Source organism: Vigna unguiculata, chromosome 1 (genome assembly GCF_037176805.1).
Source record: "Vigna unguiculata cultivar grain cowpea cultivar isolate G323 ecotype 2 chromosome 1, ASM3717680v1, whole genome shotgun sequence".
Lineage (NCBI taxonomy): Eukaryota > Viridiplantae > Streptophyta > Magnoliopsida > Fabales > Fabaceae > Vigna > Vigna unguiculata.
In genome coordinates this window covers 4,673,597-4,696,918 of record NC_140792.1, presented here as the reverse complement: position 1 = coordinate 4,696,918, position 23,322 = coordinate 4,673,597, and the positions used below count along the sequence as shown (strand labels likewise).

Sequence of the window (23,322 nt, the reverse complement as noted above, 5' to 3'; positions counted from 1 at the left end):
CACTCAAAGCTCCGCTGCGTTGCCATCGCCACCATCGTCTTCGTTCAGGATACTGTGGGAAACACCATTGCAGCGGCACTCGCGGCTTCTGCAGCAGCCACGGCCACTCACGGAACCACCACCAAACCCTAATTGCGGAAAGGAAAACTGATTTGGGAAGAGAGAGACTGCTCCGACACGTGGCAGCCTCTAGTTGGGTTGTCAAAAAGTCAAGACTGGTCAACCAGTCAACTCTGAGCAAAGATTTGGTCAACAGTGGTCAAATTATCTATTTTATGCTATATCTGGCAGGTGGTTCCTCTATAGGAACCCTAAATTGGCCTAGGAAGGAAAAGATAGTCTGGCGGCAGTTCATCACCAACCAGACTAATTCTGGAAATTTCCCAGAATCACAATCTTTAAAAATGGAATATACAAATCCTACATAATCATACCAAATTCAGCATACCAATCAGAATTAAATTAATCAACGCATGAATTACCCTATTTAGCATGCCATTCAAATTAAAAATAAAGTTAACGCGTAAAAGCTCCCCTAACCTGGTTCCTTAGCTTAAATTAGAACAATTGATGAAGCTCTCCCTTGATCACCAATGGCCACCCTTGGTTTCCCTCAATTCTGCCTTCAACTCCCTCACGTCAGCCCCTCTCACTCACCCTTGCCTCTGTTTTTCTAAGTCTAGGTTCAGCCTTGCCAAAACCTTGCCTAAACTCTAACTTTTTCCTTTTAAACTAGTACTTTAGGTTACTTAAAAATATTAAAACGAATTTAATTTCATTTACCTTTTTAATAACCCTCCATCTCTCATCATGAATGAGAATGCAGCCCCCCCTTGGCCGTACTGCTTCCCATTGCCTCTGTTAACCTTTCCCATTTCCCTCTAAAGTCACCATTAGCAAAATAAAAATAAGCATAATTTCCATTTAGCCTTTCCAAGGTTTGAACCCATGACCCCATTGTTACCACTCAAGTGCATAACCATTTCAACCAATCATGTTTCATGCTAACCATCACAATTCAAGTATCATAACATACAAGAACATGTTTTCATAAATTTAAATAACAAAACCATAACATCAAAAGTTAGCATACATAGGACTCAAACCCAAGTCCTCTCGCACAATCAAAGTGCTCTCAACCATATGAGCTAGCACTTTTCCACGTCTTACCAATCATAATTTAATGTCATAATTATTACCCCTCCAGTATTTATTAATTAATTATTTATTTAATTAATTAAATTCTACGGGTCTTACAGAGGCCCTATACTCGGGTCTGAGTTGCTTAGAATTAGAGGGAATTGTGTAGCAGTGTCATAGTGGATGTACTTCCCAAGTGGTCATTATGAGAACCCCAGCTAGAGTTTGTTTACTTCATTGGTACTCTCACTTCTTATTGTTTACCAACCGTTGTGGGAAATGCCATGAAGTGGGCCATAGCTCTAGTGACCTTAATATTTAGGTATCAGGAACTATATTTGTGAGCACATATACTTTCCCTTAGAACTTTAAGCATCAAACCCATGTTAAATAAAGGCACTAAAGGGAGACTATTTGCGTCCTTTACCCTCACCTTTCCTTGTATATAATAATAAATTCATCACAATCACACCATTATAAAAAAAAGGAAAAAATGCCTCCTAAGGCATAAGCATACATTTCATTAGCATATCTTATGAATAAGTGTCCAACGAGGTACAACCATGCATTCCATTCCCATTCTGTGGTCATTCACGATACCCTATCCAAAGATTCAAACACATAGCATGCATCGGCATAAATTTTGGAAAATAAACAAAAAAAAAATACTAAAATAAATTCAAATTGTTTCCCATCTTATCACTAAATTCTTGGAATCTTTCTTGTCAAAAATGATAAAATAACAAAACATTCTTTGGTCAAATTAATGGATTTAATAAAGAAATAAAATATTGTTTATTATCATTTCTTTTGAAGTACCCATCTAATCTTGCATGCATGGAATTGCTCAAATCTATTTCCCTATCCATCTCTCTTCCACCATAAACTTTGTTTTCATTTCCACGGAGGATCATCATAAAGGGGACATATACCTTAAAATGATTTCAAGAAACTCTTTGAAGACAAAAAACAAAAACAAAAAATGAAGAAAAGTCTGCTAGACTAAAAACTTTGAAGGATAGTCTAGGCAAAAATAAGACAAAAAAGAAGTAAAAAAAAAAAAGAACAAAATAAGGGACATCTTGTCACATGAAATAAATTATTTTCCTCTGAATTAAAGTTTTTGTTAAGAAAAACAACCATGATTTGAAATGATGTGTGGTCATGTTTCTTTATCAAAAAAAAACAAAAGTAATTATCCTTTGCTACCCAATTTGAGCATTCCAAAATATTTCTTTCAAATTACCCTAAACAAGGGTCATCCTCACACTAAGGGTTGACATAATATTTGCATTTGTTTCATCTAAATGGTAGTTCACCAATACAAAAGTATATTAAAAAAGGAAAAAAAGAAATGGTTATATCAAGAAAATAAAAGAAAAAGAGAAGCAAAAGATGAACAAGAAAGAAGTCAAACAAATTCTGAATGAAACATTATTCAAAGATCCTTGTTTGAAACAACCCTCACATCACTTGTTGGGCCTTTACTATCATTTACATAGAAGATTGTGATCACATTAAGGGCAAATTATGAAGACCCTGTCATTTTTTAATCTCCTCATTTGGGAAAAGTCAAACACGCTTTTGCACCCTAAGACCATCCTAGGCTCTCACACTAAGGGCAAAGTTTTTTAAGTTCCTATCATTTCCTTCATACCATCAATAACTGGGAAAATTTCAAACACATTTTGTACCCCGAGACCAATTCAAATTGGGACAACTCCCTAGTTAATCTTCATCACCTCATCCAAGCCTTTTCAAGCCTTTGGTAATTTCATGGATGTCATTCAAATAGTGAAAGAAGGTGAAATAAAAAAAAGGAAAAAATAAAGGAAAGTAAAAAAATGAAAATAAAAAATAAATAAAAGAAGGTGAAATAATTTTTCTTCAAAGATTTTCAAACTTTTAGCAAAAAGAAAAAAAAAAGAGTTGAAAGAAAAAAGAAAAAAAGAGGAAAAAAAGAAAGAAGGAAGAGCCCAATTTGTTATTAATTATCACACTCCTTTTCATGAGCCCAACAACTCTCAAATATTTCTTACCCTATTGTCCTCATAGAGAAATTAGTTATATGATTATAATAATTAGAAGCAATATCTCTTCAAATGGTAATACTCAACATTACTAATTGGGATTGATTTTGTGCTCTAATTTATTAATAGTTAGAATCAATATTTCTGATCTTGATTGATTTTGTGCTCTGATTTGCTATGATTTGATTCCCATAATGTGCTGCTATCATGACCAATTCCTTCCTTATATTGTTCATTACAATCAAGGTCGATATTGCATTGATATTACAAGGTGCGAGTATAAATACACACTTTGACCGAAAAAGAAAAAAAAATTTCTACACTTCTCTAACTCTTTCCCATCACCACTCCCACATACACACCTCCTTTTTTATCTCTCTTTAAAAAAAAACATATTGAAGGAGGTAGAAAAAAAAACATTCTCTACACTCTCTCTTTCTCTCATTACCCATAGACACCTCTCATCTTTATTGGAAAAACAAACATAAAAATATTAGAAAAGGAAACAAAAAAAGAAAAGAGAAAAGGTGAGGAGATATTGGAATTTTTTTTAGGTACGTCACTCTCAATTCTTTCATCTTTTGATTTAGTTTTTTTCAATTTTCATTCTTTTTTAATCATAAATTTTTTTTCCCTTTCTGTATTGTCTACTCGGCCGCTCGCATCCCTTGACATCCAATTTAGATTTTAGTTTTTTCTAAAAATATATACAGATTATCTAAAAATAAAAAAATAGCTTTCTTTGTTTACTCTTTTATATCTATTTGGTTGCTCAAGTCACAATGACATCCACAACAACTTTAAAATAACTTTAAAAAAATATTAAAAATTTATAAATGATTAAAAAAATAAAAAATAAAAGATTAGAAAAAAAGAATTTATTTCAAGCGTCTATCTGGCCGCACGCGTCGTGTGTCACCAATTTTAAAATAATACTAAAATTTAAATAAAAAGGTTTTCAAAATTATAAAACAAATTAAATCATCTTTCAAATAATTTTCCAAATAGTTTTTCATAAAGAACTATGTAACCCTGATTCTCCATTCACATTGAGATACGTGGGAGTGAGGATTCATTCTCGTCGGGCCCAAAAAACCAAAAAAGATATTTTTGTTTCTTTTGTAAATTCATTTATTATTATTTTTGGGGAAAATAAATACTTTGAAAAACCACAAAACTTTTGCTCATTTAATTAAAGGTACCGTCTTAGGACGGTCGTTGTGGGGGTGCTAATTAAACCACAAAATCTGATTTTTTCGCAGACCTTGTTTTTTTTTTGGATTTTTCCTTAGTTTTCCAAAAGAATCTATGGTGGTGACTCAAAACTCTTCGTTTTTCTCAAATTTTATTTTTGATTCGTCGTCTCGTCGCAATTTCGGTTGCGACATCTATCATAAATTTATTATAACCCTATTAATGCAGAGTCAATTTCTGAATAATATTTTTTTGTTATCTTTCCTTTAGTATTTGTGGTATTCTCTCAAATCTGAGTTAATGTTTGACTTCAACAATGCATATAATAAAGTTGTGTGTTTTTATAATTACGTAAAAATATTATAAATTATGTGTTGTTTTAAACTTAAGTTTAAACACTTATTCTATGATTTTTCTATTTTTGATTATCTAAAATAGCAATGGTTACGATTTCTTATAAATTAGTGGGCAAGATTTATAATATTTTTACGTAATATTCATAATTAAATGTATTTTATAAAGGACAAAAATAATAAGAGCATGAAATATTTTGGCCTGATATAATTTGCTACGATTTTGGTTAGGATTAGTGAGAGATTTCCTATAATCATTTTGCTAGGAATTAGCGAGGGATTTGCTACAACCACATTGCTAGGGATTAGCGAGGGATTTGCTACAACTAGTTTGCTAGGGATTAGTTAGGAATTTGCTACAACTAGTTTACTAGGGATTGGCTATAACTACAACTACTTTGCTAGGGATTAGTTAGGGATTAACTACAAACATTTTGCTAGGGATTAGCTTGGAATTTGCTATAACTAGTTTGCTAGGGATTAATTAGAGATTTGCTACAAACATTTTGCTAGGGATTAGCTAGGGATTTGTTACTAACATTTTGCTAGGGATTAGCTACGTATTTGCTACAACCATTTTGCTAAGGATTAACTAGGGATTTGCTACAACTAGTTTGCTAGGGATTAACTACAACTAGTTTGCTAGGGATTAACTAGGGATTAGTTAGGAATTAGCTACGGAGTAGTTTCCTCACTAATTAGCTACCTATATTTTAGCTACAGTTGAAGGTCCTCGTTGTTTCCTCGCTAATCCTTTTCTAAATCATTTTGCAAGGGATTAGCTAGGGATGTTTCCCTTGCAAATATGGATATTTGTAGTAGTGGACAACATTGTGCGGTACCTATGCTGATGTGGGAAATTTAACCTATTTCTTTTGGATTTCTCAAGTGGAAGGCATCTTTGGACGCGAGAGGCGCGAGAAAACTCATTTTGGAAAGCTTGGAGTTCTGCTAGGGCATGTAAGAACAACTCCTTCTTCCTCTTTGTATCTCCTCTCTCTTCCATTCTTCCATATGTAAGCTTGAGCTATCCATGACAATGGAGAGCTAAACCCATTTTTGTTGGAGTTAGATGTAGCCAGTAAACTCTTGTGTAAATGCAAAAATTTTGAATATATATATATATATATATATATATATATATATATATATATATATATATATATATATATATATATATATATATATATATATATATGCCTATCTCACTAAATGCTAGTCTTCTTGTTTCTTCACTTAATGCTTGCATTGATTTGGCCATCAATTGCATGATATTTGGTTCATTGGGTGTGGAAATATCTTTTGAAACCTTTATTTAGAACAATAAAACTCAATGGAGCTTGTATCTAGGAATGGGGTTTGACCCATTGGTTATCTTAAACCCTAGTGCATAAAGCGGGTTTGCTTAGTAAGAGTTTAAGGGATTGACTCTTAATAAGGAAATTTAGGTTCATTCCACCAAGGAATTAAGGTTTGAGTAAATTTGTGGGTTGTCATTAGCATATTGATGTAGAGGATGTAAAATTGTATATGCATGAGAGCGAAGTAGGTGAATTCTAACCCCGACAATATCAATTCATATCATTTCTAATCTCTTCCATTCGCTAAGTACCTTTAACTTCCAAAGTTCATATTTAATCATTTCTGTACAAATTTACTTTCTTACATGAAACTCAAAATTACGGATTCATTCTTTAGTTTACATTAGTAATTAATTTCCCTATTGATTAGTATTACACGAGTCTCTTGGGAAATGATATCTCGGTCTCACCGGTTACTACTTTCGTGACCTAGTACGCTTGTTAGAGTTTTAACATATAATGACTAATTATTTTTGTCACTAAATTTGGTCATCATTTAAAGTTTTTCTTGTAGTGAAATGAGTTTGGAACAACATATGAAAAACATCTTATGAACATCGTTGACTTTACATCGTTGAATTTAGTACTAATTCCATTACTAGATTCATTTTTTTACTTAATTAGTAATCTGGTAGGTTAAAATACTTTTTTGGTCCCAATTTTCGTCAAGTTTTTTCAAAGAAGTCCTAATTTTGCTTTTGTGTTCAAATAGGTCCCAATTTTCGTCAATTTTGTTCAATTGGGTCCTTTTTTGCTAACATCGTTTAAATCATTAACGACCATGAATAGTGACTGCCACGTATCATTTTGTAGTTTTTTTGAATTTTTTTTCTTTTTCTTTTTATTTTTTGTTTATTTTGTTTATTTTTATTTATTTTTTTGAATTTTTTTTAAATGTACACGTGTCAATCCAGTAGCATGCCACGTGTCACTTCATGGTTTTTTGAATTTCTTTTGATTTTTTTTAAATGTCCACGTGTTAAAGTCAATGTTCTATAATCAATTTGGTCCCTATATGTGTTATTTTTGTTCAATTTAGTCCCAATTTTTGTTAATATTAACCAATTTGGTCCCTCTCCAAATTGAAACCAAATTTAATTTTTATATTAAAATTCACATTTTTTATTAAATATTTTTATATAATATATTAAAATTCACATTATTATAACTTAGATATAAAAATTAAATTTGATCACATCTTCGATAAGGACCAAATTGGTTAATGTTAACAAAAATTGAGACTAAATTGAACAAAAATAACAAATATAGAGACCAAATTGAATATAGAACATTGACTTTGACACATGGTACACTACTAAGTTGACACATGGACATTTAAAAAATTAAAAAAAAATAAAAAAACCACGAAGTGACACATGGCACGCTATTGGATTGACACGTGTAAATGTAGAAAAAATTTAAAAAAAACTTAAAAAAATAAAAATAAAATAAAATAATAAAAAGAATTAAAAAAAAGCACAAAGTGACACGTCACTGTTCATGGCCGTTAATAATTTAAATGGTGTTAGCTAAAAAGGACCCAATTAAATAAAGTTGACGAAAATTAGGACCTATTTGAACACAAAACTAAAATTATGACTTATTTAAAAAAACTTGATGAAAATTGAGACCAAAAAGAGATTTTAACCTAATCTGGTATTTATATTTAGATATATATTTTATATTTTTTTAATACAATTGAGTCTCAATATTTGTTAAAAAGTCAATTTGGTCTCTTCGACATTAAATTGACATTATAACTCTTTGAAAGTATCACATGTCAAAAATTAAATTATCTTATACGATAGAATCTCTGTTTGTTTTGTTTTCTTCCTTAATCTTTCTCCACCTTCCTCCACCTTCCTCAACTCTTACCACGTCACTTCCAAACAATATCAATTTAATTGAAAGGTTAAATTAACTTTATTTAATGAATATTATAAAAAAATGTAGTGGTCAATGTAAATCATAAATCTAAATATGGAATCAAATTATTAATTAATTTTTTTATAATATAATTAAGATCAGTGTTGTTGATAATTAAAGAAAATACTACTTTTTCCATATAATTTCATCCACGTGTAATATTAAATAAACACTAATAATATTACATAAAATCTAAATATTAAAATTATACTTGATTTAAATATATTATTTTAATTTCTCCACAAATCTAAGATCAACAATTGATCAGAAAATCCATAGAACAATGTGGCAATGGACTCACTAGGGATATCAAAAAAATTCGTATCCACAGATATTTGCGGATAAAACCCGCAACGGGTAGGAAACAAATATTAAAATGGATACCCGCGGTATAGGTATTTTTGATACCCGCATGGTAACGAGGCGGGTACGGGTATCATAGTATCCGTACCTGTGGATACCCGTACCCTCTAAACTTTAATTTACAAAAATACCATCATATATATATATATATATGTATATTAGTAAAGTGTTCAGTAATGGTGATCGGATTCTTACCCCATATCGAAGTAGATTACTTCTACATTACTGTGGAGACATTGATGTGTCTTCAAGACGAGTTATGGATCAACATGGAAGGTAATGAAATTGACATTTTTACTTAGATATTTTAATTAAGTGATTGTTAGAAATTTTTAATGAACTTCTTATGTTTTCAGGCTCTTCTAGATTAAAATTGGACAACATGAAACTTTATACAGTGTTGCAAGATGTGGACATTGATGAAGTTAGTGATTTCTTTAATATTTCATTCAAAAATAAACTACAATATAAATTGTTAGTGATTTTTTATTTGTTTATTTTTCAGGAATCAATCGGAGAAGGTAGACATGTTGATCCAAACACTAATTATGGTTAAATATTTATTTGTTTAAATATTTTTGTAAATACACGTGGTTACCCGTAGATACCCGCGGATATGGAAAAAATCGGCGGGTACTCGTATAACGGATACTCGACGAATATGGGTATGGATACGGGGTGAATATTTATCTAGCGGGTAGGATATGGGGGAGCTACTACCCGTACCCTACCCGCCCCATTGACATCCCTAGACCCAGCACTACAAGAGCAGGTTTGAAGGGAACAGTAGGTGCAGGAAACCACAGAAGTAGAAAACATGTTGCAATGACTGTTACAACTGTTACCTAAAACAAAGAATCGGACAACATACAACTTGAGTTTCACCGAGTGGAAAAAAGTTCGTTCAAATATGATTTTCAAAACGAAAATCTTGAGACGACAATGCTTCCAACCACGAAAAACAAAGGTTTAATTATGCTTTGGTTGACTATTAGTATTACGATTGTCTACGAAAACTATATTATATACATATTTGTTGGGAGACCGGTGAAACTCTTAATCAATGATCAATCTATGGTTATATAATTATATATTATAAGGCTTATAATATCACAAATCTGCCTCTTTTTTTTTCATTTCAAGTAAACTATATTTATATAATTATAAATACAACGAAAATAGATGATAAAAAAATATATAAGAGATTTTTAGAAATGGTGGAGATTTTATTTCATTTGGAATACTATTTACATGCAATACATTTCATTTAACCGTAAATATTTCACGATATTATTTTAACCCTAAATGTTGACGATATCAATGACCCTTCAAAAGTTTAACATTTACATAAGAAAAATGTCCTACTTAGAAGCCTACACACGAGCTAGCTTTCTTGAACTAGCTTTCAATGGCCTCAAGAAGTTTTTGAAAACTCCTACGTACCATTCTTCTTAAGGACTTTGATTTCTTCCTCCACACTTCCATATTCTTCTATCTTCAATATCAATGGTTAGAGGTTTAGTGTTCACAAATAGACGTAACAATTTTTGTGTGTATAAATACTACTTAATCGTGTATCTATTTAATTTTTTGACTTTACTCGTAATAATGAATTGTTACAACCAAAATTATGACGGGATAACGGAAAAAATAAAAATTTAAAAACAAAAAGAAAGAGGTTGAAGTCGCTACTATAGTTATTCTGGGAAACTATGGAAAACTATAAAGATAAGAGGAAGGTCTACGAAAATAGATTTTGGGTCTGAAGGTCGGTTACACGTAGGGAAGATGTTAGTACCTACAATGCCCGTCACAAGAAAATACCATTAATTAATATACAAATGGATGTTCTTTTTTATGCTTATTTTTCTCAAAAGTAATAAAAAATATTCAAAAGAATATATATATTTTTTTTTTTTCTTTTTTTTGGGACCGACAATGATTAGTCTACCCTCCTACATATTTTCATTCACAATGGAGAATTAGGGTCATATAGTTCTTTATGAAATACTATTTGAGAAATGATTTAATTTTTATTTAGTGAATTTGACAAAGATTTACCTTGCTCTTATGTATTTCCATTCATAATGGAAAATCAAAATCAAGGATCACGTAGTTCTTAATGAAAAATTATTCGCATGAAAAATTATTTAATATTTTTGATAATTTTGAAAACCTTTTTATTTAATTTTTTAGTATTTTAAATTATTTGGGAATTGGTGTCATGCAACGCGAGCGGCCGAACAGACACTGAAAATAAACTATTTTTTTAATCTTTTATTTTCCATTTATTATCTCTTATAATTTATAATTTTTATTTTTTTATTTTAAATATTTAAAAATGATGTGGATGTCACACACGTGAGCAACCGAATAGACATCAAAAGGTAAAACAAAAGAAATTATTTTATTATCTTTTGCCTAAAAAATAGTCTATAAAAAATGATACCAATGTTATGAAATAAAGCGAATAACAGAGAGAACAATAGATAATAGAAAAGAGAAGAAACAATAGAGAATAGATAATGAGAGAATAGGGAGCAACTCATCTACATCTATATATTATTATTGATAGGAAGAGTTTTATTTATAGATACAACATGTAATCCATAAAGAAAACAAATCAACTACTTAATACAAATATTTACATAAAAAGTAATGAATCATATGATTATCAATCATATCAATCATATGAGTAGATTTATCAAATCAATGGACAATCATTAATTCATAACACTCCCCCTTGAGTGGCCATTGATAAAAGAATGTGCCTCGTTAAAACCTTACTAAGAAAAACCGTTTGGGATAAAAAACTAAGTGAAGGAAAAAAGAGTACAACATTATGTATTCTTTAATACAATCATCACATATTCTATTTCTCCCCCTCATGTAAACTTACATCGTTAAGTTGACGAAATCCGAACTTGTGAATCATTTGCTCAAAAGTTCTTCTTGGCAAAAGACTTTATAAATAGACTTGTCAGATTTTCACAGATTTTCACATGAATGAATTTTTGGATATTTATATCATCATTTCAATTGAACAATACACTATTATCTTCATATATGGTTATTGATTCCATCTTTGTCGGGGACAGTCGCAAGTTTCTTGCACCTATTGAATTATAGACCTTAACCAAACATATTCACAACTTTCCTCGTAATTCTATATGATTAGATGATGTTGCTATTATGGTTTGTTTCATATACATCATGAAACCATTGTGCTACCACATGTAAACAAACATCTTGTTTGTGATCAACCATTGTGACATTGTGAGAATATGTAAAATAACATGCATATACATAACCCATTAGGTTTGTTTCTGAATCATTTGGATGAAATAAGTTCATATTCGTAGTACCCTTAAGGTAACAAAATATATGTTTTACTCCAAACCATGTTCTTCTTGTAGTTGAAGAACTATATCTTGCTTAACAAATTTACAGCAAATGCAATATCATATCGAGTATAATTAGCAAGATATATTAGTGTTTCTATGACACTAAGATATGGTGCTTTTGGACCAAGAAGATTTTCATCATTTTCTTGAGGTCTAAGAAGAGCATTTATCAACATCTAACGACCTCACAATTATTAGAGCGCATAATAGGTGTGACTTGTCCATTTAGAACATTTTAGGCACCTTAATTATATAAGGCTCTTGAAATATAAAAAAAATCTTTGTTTAAATACTCAATTTGTAATCTCAAACAAAAATTTTGCCTTTTCAAGATCCTTCATCTCAAATTATTTCTTCAAACAATCAATTGCCTTTGTGAGCTCATTAGGAGTTCCAATGATGTTTATGTCATTTACATAAACAATAATTATGGAAAATTCATTTTTGGATCGTTTCATATAAATACAAGAACACATATGATCATTTCTATATCCTTCTTTTAATAAGTACTCAATAAGACGGGTATGCCACACACATCCTGATTGCTTTAATCAATAAAAGAACATGTTCAATTTTATCGAATAACCCTCTTTAGAATTTATCTTGTTGGGAAAATAAAATCCTTCAGGGATTTTCATATAAATATGATTCTCAAAAGAACCGTACAGATAGGTTGTAACATCATCCATTAGATGTAAATGCAAACCTTGTTGTGCAACTAGGATAATCGAATATTGCAATGTTGTTGCATCCAATACTAGTGAATATGTATTTTCACAAATCAATACAAGGTTTTGTGAACAACCTTGAACAACCAATTGTGCTTTGTATCTAACAATTTCATCATTCTTAATTTGATTTTTGTGCAAAAATCCATTTGTACCCAACGGGTTTCACAACTTCAGGTGTGCGAATTATACGTCCATAAGTCTTTCGTTTAGCAAGTAAATATAATTATGCTTCTTTTGCATATTTTTATTTTGGCCAATCTTTTCTTTGCCGACAATCTTCAATGATCATTGCTTATTGATCCTCATTGTCATTCATAATATTCATCGCTATATTATAAGAAAAGCTTTGTCAATGTTAACTTCATTTTGGTTCCATATTATATGATTCATGACATAATTTATTGAAATCTCATCATTTTCAATAATTTCAGGTACCTGAGGTTCTTCTGAAATTGAACCATTAATTATGTCAAATAAATCTTTTGGGATTTCAACCTTTTCGATTAGGTCATTTTGCATTTTAGCTCCCTTTCTCATTCAAGAGTTTTTTATCTTTGGAACCAATAGGCCTACCACGCTTCATACGTGTCTTTGGAATTAACAAGCCTACCATGCTTCATGCATTTTAATTGTACTAATATATGCGTAGTACATCATCCAATTGATCATGTCAAACAAGGCATTCATTTTAATTCGTAAACTTCTGGTTTACCATGTCATGCATTTCAACTATACCAATATACGTGTAGTACAAACCATAAGAAAATGTTGATAATTTCTCCAATGTACATTTTTTTTCAACTCAATCGTAGAGATATAAAAATATTTCATATCTTTTTCATTGTTTGTCTCAATATAATATTCATTTAGACAAATATCCTTGAAACTTAATAAGTTTCTATTCAACTTCTTGGTAGAAGTATAATAATATTTGTAGTACCATAAATAATATTAACATTGATGTCTCGCACTATCAAACAAGAGAAAATTTTATTACTCTTGAGAATTGTATAAGTTATTGCACTATCAATAAGACACAACCTTTGGTACTAGTGCCAACATTCGTTCTTCATATAAACGTAAATATCAGTATGATTTTTTTAACACTCTCATAACCAATGAGGTGACCAATGCATCCATTTGATTTAGCAAAGAAAATAATAGTATCAAGATGAGTAACATCCATATGACCATAATCAAAATCACCATCTTCATAACCAAAATGTGTTTCTATGTTATTCTCATTATTTGTAAGATGCTACAACTCAAATGGTCTTTACCACCGTAATGATATTTCATCTTTTTTTGTCAACATTTTCACATTTTCCTTTTCCCTTTTTCACATTATTGTGCCACTTCTGGTGACAAAATGTGTCTTTGAAATTCCCTTTATAACCATGTCCATAATCAATATCACGATCATGATCATGAAAATATAAATCAAATGTTGTTGCATTCACTTCTGGGAATGGAGCAGAACCAATTGGACAAGTTTCATAAGTTTCTATCAAAAGCTCATTGTTTTGTTCAGCCATACAAAGGCATGAAATAAATTCATAATATTTATTGTTGCATTCACTTCTGGGAATGGAGCAATTTAGGCGGATCTCATGATTTTTCATCAAAAGCTTTATTGCTTTGTCCAGCTAGTCATACATAGGCATGAAATAAATTCATAATATTTGTGAAATCTCTTTTCACAATGTTTTTGTTGCATGAGCAAATTAGTTGTTTAGATGTTTTATTTTTTTTATTTAATGGTATCCCAATATCCATTGCATCTAAATGTATTTCAACATTTAAAATCCAATATAAGAAATTCTTTCTTGTAATATCAAGGGTCATAAATCCAAATTTTGCAACGTTTCGCGTGTTTAGAACTAGCACATAAAATAATAATATTAATAATAATAATCATCATCAAAATAATAAAAATAATCACCGTCATAATAAAAATAAAAATAAAAATAATAATATGGAGATGAAAATTGATAAAGTCAAACAATTCTTATCACAAGAGGAAGAATATAAGGTAAAATTATAAATTGAGAAAGGATTAGAAAGAGTCTGGATTGAGACACGCATAACAATCTTTCACTAGTCCTCAATTGGTTGGAGGATGATGTTGATAACGTGTTATGAAATAAAGCAAATAACATAGAGAACAATAGATAATAGAGAAGAGAAGAAACGATAGAGAATAGATAATGAGAGAATAGGGAGCAACTCATCTGCATCTATATATTATTATTGATAGGAAGAGTCCTATTTATAAATACAACATGTAATCCATAAAGGAAACAAATCAACTACTTAATACAAATATTTTAAATAAAAAGTAATGAATCATATGAGTATCAATCATATCAATCATATGAGTAGATTTATCAAATCAATGGACAATCATTAATTCATAACAACCAAACATTATTTATGGGATAATAGGTGAATAGGTTAAATTAAACTATTAGAACTAGAAAGAGAAAAAAAAATGAAAACTAATATTTTAAAACCTACCTGTCATCATTATCTTGAAACCCATCACGTCAAGCATTAATGGTATAAGTGTTGGTGTATTAAGAAGAAAAAGAAAAATAAATATGGCACAATGTAGTGGGGCTTGTTTAAAAACCCTTGTTACTAGCAACCTTCCTCTCCCATACGCGTTAAAGTGCAAAAAATGGATGATGGAATAGTATTATCAATTATGATAGGAAAAAGAGAGAAGTCTCTAGAATCTCCCAATCCCCTTTAACTTAATGTGTTTATGTAGACAATATTATAGTGTTAATGTAATCTCACGATAAAGTAAATCTTTATTACAAAGAATTTCAAAAGGAATGAATCGGTCCTGATAGTATCACATTATAGGAATTAAATCATAGCAAAATTAGAATATAGTGTCAATCACCATAAGTAATATTAAAATATTGATTCTATTAATTAAAAGAGATGGTAGAAAAGTAAAGGGTGGTGTGAGTGTATAAAATAATGGGCTGAAAAATTAAAAATCAATGTGTAAAAGGAAAACACAAATGAAAGATTAAAAATATAAAAACAAGATTGGGCCTAATTAACAAAAAAATTTCTATATTTATTATTTATTATTTATTTTATTTTTATTTTATTTATATTATAATATATATATATATATATATATATATATATATATCTTAAAAGAGATTTTAATTAAATTGGACGAAATTAGATGTTGACATAAGTTAATGAAATTTCATGTATTTATTCAATTTCATTTATTTTCTCTCTTTCATCACTTTTTCTCAAACTAGAGACACTTTTAACCATTACACAATTTTTCGTAATTATAGACAGATTTTGACCGAGGAAATTAAATTTGTTGGAAAATTCAAAATTATCAATGAATTTTGCCAATAGATTTTATAATTTAAATTTTTTGTGAATATTTTGGTCGGTAATGAATACATCAGTAAAATTTGTCAGTTAGATCCATCAGTAAATCACAATTTGTATTGCTAATGAGTTTGTAATGTATCCAAGGGTTTGTTCCATCGGTGAATTCCACGGTAAATTACAAATTGTATTATTGACGATTTTTCCATCAATAAATCTGTTTATAAATTAAGTGGCAAAACTCCTGCCAAGTTTGATGGGATTTTCTTTATATATTAAGGGGAGATGAGTGAGAAGAAGGAGAAGGATGTGTTGGAAAAATGCATCATCAATTAAGAACAATATTGTCGTTACCCCTATAATAACCTTATTAATAGATAAATAAGATAAAAATAAGGAACACAAGAATATAACGTTAAAACTCCAAATACAGAGAAAAACCACAGTCATTGTTCAAAGACAATTAGAGAATAATCACTATGTGCAAAGTTTTATAACACACAAAAAACACTTCAAACCATTTGACCCCAAATACACCCATACTCTTCAGAGCAAGAATTTAACTACACCTTACAACACTCTACTATAAGAGTAAGAAAAGCCAAATACTAGTTCAAAGTGTCTTTGACTTGGAGCAAGGAACGCCATGAACTTAGAGCCCATTATATAGTCACTAACACTCACTCCTTAACTTATTTAGGCGATGAGGAAGAGGAGGAGAAGGTTGGAGCTGGTGGCCACAAAGGAGGTGCGACGACGCTGGTTTCTAGAGTTAGAGTGGAGGAGGAATGATGACATACCTCTAGCTAAGGGACATACAACAAGAGTCATGACTAGGAGGATAAAGAAGACTATGCCTCTTCTAAGCATAATATAATGCAATTTATTTTGTTTGATTTTGAACAGCCTAATTGGAAATCTTAATTAACTTTTGTGATCAAACCTACTCTTGCACGCTAACTAATGACATAATTTCTTCTTATCTTATTGTTGCAGACTTTTGGATCATCATTGGGTTTGGTGTAGGTAAAGAAGGCAAATACAAAGGTGAATTTAGAGGGCATACCTACTTTTTCAAGTATGTTATCTAGTTTTTAAATTATGATTTTTAGTGGTAAAATTTAATACATATTGCCACAATTGGTGCTAATAATTGATTGTACTTTGAAATTATGATTTTTTTAATATTGAACTCACCAACATACTTCTTTAACTTACTTCAACAATTTTTTCAGGTTGGGAATTTATGAAGAATGGACTGTTGGTGGAATTGCACTCATCGTGATTATTAGTGTTAGGAAACTTTAGGTGTTATTAATATGTTATGAAATATTGCTTAGATATTATCACACGACTGAATGCTTCTATATATAGATAATTGTATTTTATAATGTTTGATTTTTTTACAATGTTAAAATTATGTATGAATATTGTATGTTTAAATTATTTACTTTAATGACTACATATATATTATATAAATTTTCTGCAATGATGAACATGAACTTCCATGTCTAGGTCTGCATAAATGTTTCAGGAAAATAGTTGTATCATTAAATCTAACAAACACATTACGTACAAATTTATCTGTATGTAATTACCTATGGATGAATCTGTATGTAATTATCTACGGATTTATCTGTATGTAATCATCTACGAATAAATTTGTAGGTAAGTTAGCTACCACATATATACCTACGGATTTTGTTCGTAGGAAATTCGTGGGTAAAACTGCATTACCTATGGATTTTGTAAGTTATTTATGGATTTTTCCTGTAGGTAATATGATTTTTTTTGTAGTGGGCCTAAGGTAATGTTCACATGGATTAAGGAAGATGTGAAGACCTAGACTAAGACTCTTTGTTTGTAAATATTAGAATATGTTTATTTTTTGGCCTTGTATTATGAGTCAAGTAGTATAAGGGTTTTCTTTGGACCTTGATGGGCTTTGGGTTTGGTAGGTAATTTTGGACCTAAAAGGAGATGGACTTTGATTTGGGCTTGGAAGTGAGATGCATAAAATTAGGGTTTCCTTCCCTAATAAGCGCAAGCTTGAAGAGCAAGCTAGGTTAAAGCTCTCCTTTTGTGTGCCTCATGGGAGGTGTGACTTGCTTAGGTGGCAAGTCACACTTGTTGCATGCTTTCTTTTGGATCCAAAATTTAACTTTTTAGACTCAAATTTTCCCTCTCTTTTGGAGACCACTTGTTCTCCTTTGCTCCTATAAATAGAAGAGCTTACCTCTTGTAAAAATCACTCATATTAGTTGAGAAACGTTTTTGATATGATTACACACTCCTCTTCTTTTGTGAATAAACATATGATGTGTTTAGATGAGGCAATTCGAGAGAGTAATTCATTTATTTGAAGAATTTAACATTATTTCAAGAAAAATGACATGTTTGGATGAGAAAATTAAAAGGAAAATGAAATTGAGAAAGTTTAAGAAGGTATTTCAAATAACTAAAATAGTAGAATTTGAAATTCACTCAAAAAGGAAGGAAATTGAAATTTCCCAAGTTGTGGAATTATTAATTGGTTAGGACCAAAAGTCTACATGTCCAAAAAGTTGAGTTGAGTCAGACATAAGATCGAGACGAGTTAGTTCGGGTCGAAGGTCAAGTTGGACAGGATCGGGACAAAGGTCGAGACGGGTGGGACTAAAGATCAAGCTGGGTTGGCCCGAGACGGGCCGAAGGTCGAACTGGGTCGGCCTAGGTTGAAGGTCGAATTGGGTCGAAGGTCGAGCCAGATTGGGCCGGGTCGAATGTTGATCTAAGTTGAAGGTCAAGCTAGGTCGGGCTTGATCAAAGGTCACGCAGATTTGCCCTTGGTCAAAGGTCAAGTCGAGCCTAACCGGGGCAAAGGTTGAGTTTGGCCGCCCTTGACCGATGGTCAACCAAGCCGAAGGTCTAGTCAGGTCAGGTTGAAGGTTGAGAAAGACTGAAGGTCGACTTGAACCAAAAGTCAAGACGAGTCATACCGAATTGAAGGTCGAACTAAGTTAGTTAGACTCAAAGATATAGTTGAGTTCGCTGTAAAATAGAGATTAAATTGCTTTATCCAAACAAGAAAATTAAAATTTAAAATATTTCAATTACTTCACCCAAACTAATTATTTAAGAAATGAAAAAAAATTAATTTCGAATAATTCAATTATTAAATATTTTAATTTTTTGAAATTGTTGAAATTCATCATCCAAAAAAGGGTTAAGCTAGAACTCGCCTTTAAGTTTCCTTTAGCTATCCTTCCTTAATGGTTTGTTCGCTTGTGCAGATTTAAAACGCAGATAGATTTAAGAGCAAAGATTTGAGAGATGAAGGTTGTTTGTTTGTAAGGACGTGTAAGCGAGGAAGAGAGATGATATGCAGGATCACGATCTCACCAAAATAAAGAGATTTGTAGAGAAGAATTTATATTTTACCATAATGTCCTATCCAACACCATGTTCTCGGTTATCTTTACATATATTCATCTCATGTTATTAAATAATAGTAATAATATAATATAATAATAATGTTAAATAATAAAAAAATAATAATAATATTTAATAATAGTAAAAATAATAATATTAAGTAAAAATAATATGTTAATTTTAACTATGAGAGTAAAATAGTAATTTTATATTTTAATCTATTAAAATATTTTTTTATTTATCATATCATTCACAAATTTTCATAAACTTCACTCTCAAATTCACTCATTTTACCTTCAAATCTCTTAAAAGAAACAACTAAAATTCATTCACTCAAATTCATCCCAATCTATTCAAATACATCCATTTACTTCCCTCAAGTTCATTTTCTCAAACGAATACACCCTAAAAGTTGATGTAACCTCTCTTGAGACATCTTACCACCGTCATTTCACCATCACCTTCTCCTTCTACATTTCTTCTCCACCTTCACTCTTCCATTTGACTAATGATAGATAATGACGAAGCAACATTTTCCGAAACCTTCGGAGAACAACTAACTGATGAGGGTTGGATGGGGTGGTATAAGTAGAGACAAGTTGTTTCAGAGAGAGAAGAAGCGCGTGGAGAGACAGGAGAATTAAGAAGCTATAACCATTTGAACATAGAGAATAGTTAATTATATTCAAAAATGAAAAGGAGTAAGAAAATTAAATTAAATTTCATTCAAAAGATGAATTATTACATAAGTTAAAGTTATAAAATGGGTAAGAAAATTAAATTATAATTAACTAAGGATATTAATTAGCACCATATAAAATATTACAAAAGCATATAAAATATTATCCTGGCTCGATGCTGAGTCATATAAAAATATTTTACTTTTTAATTTATTTTATATATTCATTTGAAATACATCCATTTAACTTATTTTTATATAATTAAAATATTCATCTATTTCACCAAATATTATTATAAAAATTATTTTTAAAAATTAAAATATAAATTTATATAATTTAATAAATAAATATATAAATTTTTTAAATTTTTTAAATATTATTGAAAATATTCTAATTTAAAAGAAATCGATTATCAACCATCGTAATTATAAATAATATATAATTATAATAAAAAATATAAAAAAAAAAACAATTGAAAGCTTTTGTTATTACAAATTGATCTACTTGATTTAAACTCGTTTAATAAGCATGTTAGATCCATCAGATTTAGTTTAATTCACATTTAAACAAATTATATTTTTTTCAACTCAACCCACGAACCAAATTAAGTTGCATAACTCATCTTGACATCATTAGTATTCTATAACACTCGCAATGAAACACATAAGGTTCTGGTACGTTCCCGATTGACTGAAAAATCACGGAAGAATATGTGGCGAAGCATTTTAGTGAAAATACCAACAATTTAATAGTGATAGGGATCTTAAAGGACAATAACTTACCCGCACCTAATTTTCTCAGGTATTTTAATGTGTTTTTGAGTTTTGGTTGGATTCATAATGTACTATATATATATATATATATATATATATATATATATATATATATATATATATATATATATATATATATATATATAAGACAATAAGGTAAATGGTAGGTTTGGGAACTTTAACATTTTAGACAAATTAATACAAAATTATTTCCTTTTCTAAATAAATACTTTTTTTAATTTTTACAAAACAGTTAAGCTTTTAATTTCTATTTTATAAAATTTTTCTATAAATTTTAAAGCCTAAAAAATACCAAAATTAAAATTTATTTTTATTATTTATTTTCATTAAATAAATAAATAAATAAAACACTATATTTAAAACTTAATGTACAAATACATATATTTCAAGAAAACAGATAAAGTATCATATATAATGTTAACATCAGCAGGTGCGTCATCCCTCTTTAGACTTAAAATAACCCGATTCGCGATTGAGTCCAGATTCATTAGATCTTTGCAACTATTATATGATATTTAGTGTTATTTTTCGTATTATTTTATGGGCGAAAAAAATTGTTTACTAAGTTAAGACTCCATATTGAATATAAAGAAGTTCCCGCGCAGGGACAACATGAACATAACCAAATCTGCAAAGTCAAGATACTACCTTACCTAACAATCAACTATATTATTATTGTCCTTGTCGCGTTTTGCACATGTCTATGGTTTATTTATGTGTAACTACCAACCCATGTGCCCTTCTGAGCAACGCTTCTGTTCTTTTAAAACCTCACTTTGAGACTCAGTGAACACAGCACACTTCAACACTCATCTCAGAGCAGAAGCACATAGTCCAGAATGACCACCGGCACCGGCCAACTTGTCTGTGTTACCGGCGCTGCCGGTTACATCGCTTCCTGGCTCGTCAAGTTTCTCCTCGAACGCGGTTACACTGTTAATGCCACCGTTCGCGACCCAAGTACGTGTCTTTTCTATTCTTCTGTAGTTTTTTGTTTCGTGGGTGGTTTATTTGGAAGATTAAAGGTGATAATGTGTGATGTGCAGATAATCCCAAAAAGGTAGATCATTTGGTTAACCTTGATGGTGCGAAGGAGAGATTGCATCTCTTCAAGGCCGATCTTCTAGAAGAAGGTTCCTTTGACTCTGCCGTTCAAGGTTGTCAGGCTGTGTTTCACACTGCTTCTCCCTTTTTTATCGGCGCCAAGGACCCGCAGGTTTGTCTCCTTCTGCACTGGGATTTCTTCATTTGTTTTATCTGTGGATTAATTACATATAAAAATATTATGTATTTCAGGCTGAGTTGTTGGATCCAGCTGTGAAGGGGACTCTGAATGTTCTGAAATCGTGTGCGAAGTCGGCCACGCTGAAACGTGTGGTCCTAACTTCTTCTGTTGCCGCAGTTGCGAACAACGACAGGCCTAAAGGCCCTGATGTGGTGGTTGACGAGACTTGGTTTTCCGACCCAGAGTTCTGTAAGAGAAATGGGGTATGTGCCGTTTCCTCTTATAACCTTTCGTTAGATGCTGTGCATGTGCATGGACTTTGATAAAGTTCACGTATGTTACAACGTTGTTGACATTTGTTCCTGTTTGGAATTTATGTTTTAGGGATGGTATGATCTTTCAAAGACACTGGCCGAAGAGACTGCGTGGAAATTTGCAAAAGAGAACAACATTGACTTGGTCACCATAAACCCAGCATTGGTTAGTGGACCTCTCTTGCAACCAGAGCTTAACACCAGTGCTGCTGCAGTTTTAAACTTTGTTAATGGTAATTACTATATTTCTATTGCTTGCTTTGTCTGCATCGATCTTCATTACACCATGCAAGTTTTTTGAAGTGAAACTTCTTAGATGATTGAAGAAACTGTTGCATTGCATGGCCTTGATACAGGTTCGCCAACGTTTAAAAACATAACTTTGGGATGGATCGACGTGAGAGATGTTGCAAATGCTCATATTCTAGCGTATGAGAATGCTTCAGCCAATGGAAGATATATTCTAGTTGAGAGAGTGATTCACCACTCACAAGCTGTGCAGATTTTACGTGATTCATACCCAACTTTGCCACTTCCAGACAAGTGAGTATCCTTATTTTCATAGTTTCAAGATTCCATAACATTCATATTTTTCTAATACCGTTTCACTCTTTCAACAATATTATACCAGGTGTGCGGAAGATAAGCCATATCCTCCAGTGTTTCAGGTTTCGAAGGAAAGAGCAAAGAGCTTGGGGCTTGAGTTTACTCCTTTGGAAGTGAGCCTGAAGGATACTGTGGAAAGCTTGAGGGAAAAGGGATTTGCCAAATTTTAAGGTGTTACCCTTAAACAAACGTGAACGTGGGAACCTTCTTTAGTTGTTTTCTCATGCTCTTGCTTTTGAATAAGTTTATTGTAAAATAATTGACTTATATCAGAACTGTTAAGTACTGAAATAAGTCATTCTTGGTGTCGTTTGTACGAGTGGCAATCGAGTTTCAAACATGCATGTCCAGAGTTTGCATTAGAGATTGTATCCTTCTTATATAATATAATAACTAGAAAATGTCTGTTGCATGTTTA

At 31.0% G+C, this 23,322-nt stretch overlaps 1 protein-coding gene across 1 annotated transcript; it reads left to right on the top strand.

Annotated features, from left to right (window-relative positions):
- The first annotated feature begins 21,491 nt into the window (after window positions 1-21,491).
- On the top strand, window positions 21,492-23,322 carry LOC114185503 (cinnamoyl-CoA reductase CAD2-like). Its single transcript, XM_028073259.2, has 6 exons — window positions 21,492-21,719; window positions 21,806-21,975; window positions 22,056-22,247; window positions 22,369-22,531; window positions 22,655-22,841; window positions 22,930-23,322. The coding sequence occupies exons 1-6, from the start codon at window positions 21,599-21,601 to the stop codon at window positions 23,072-23,074; spliced, it is 978 nt and encodes a 325-aa protein (XP_027929060.1). The 5' UTR covers window positions 21,492-21,598; the 3' UTR covers window positions 23,075-23,322.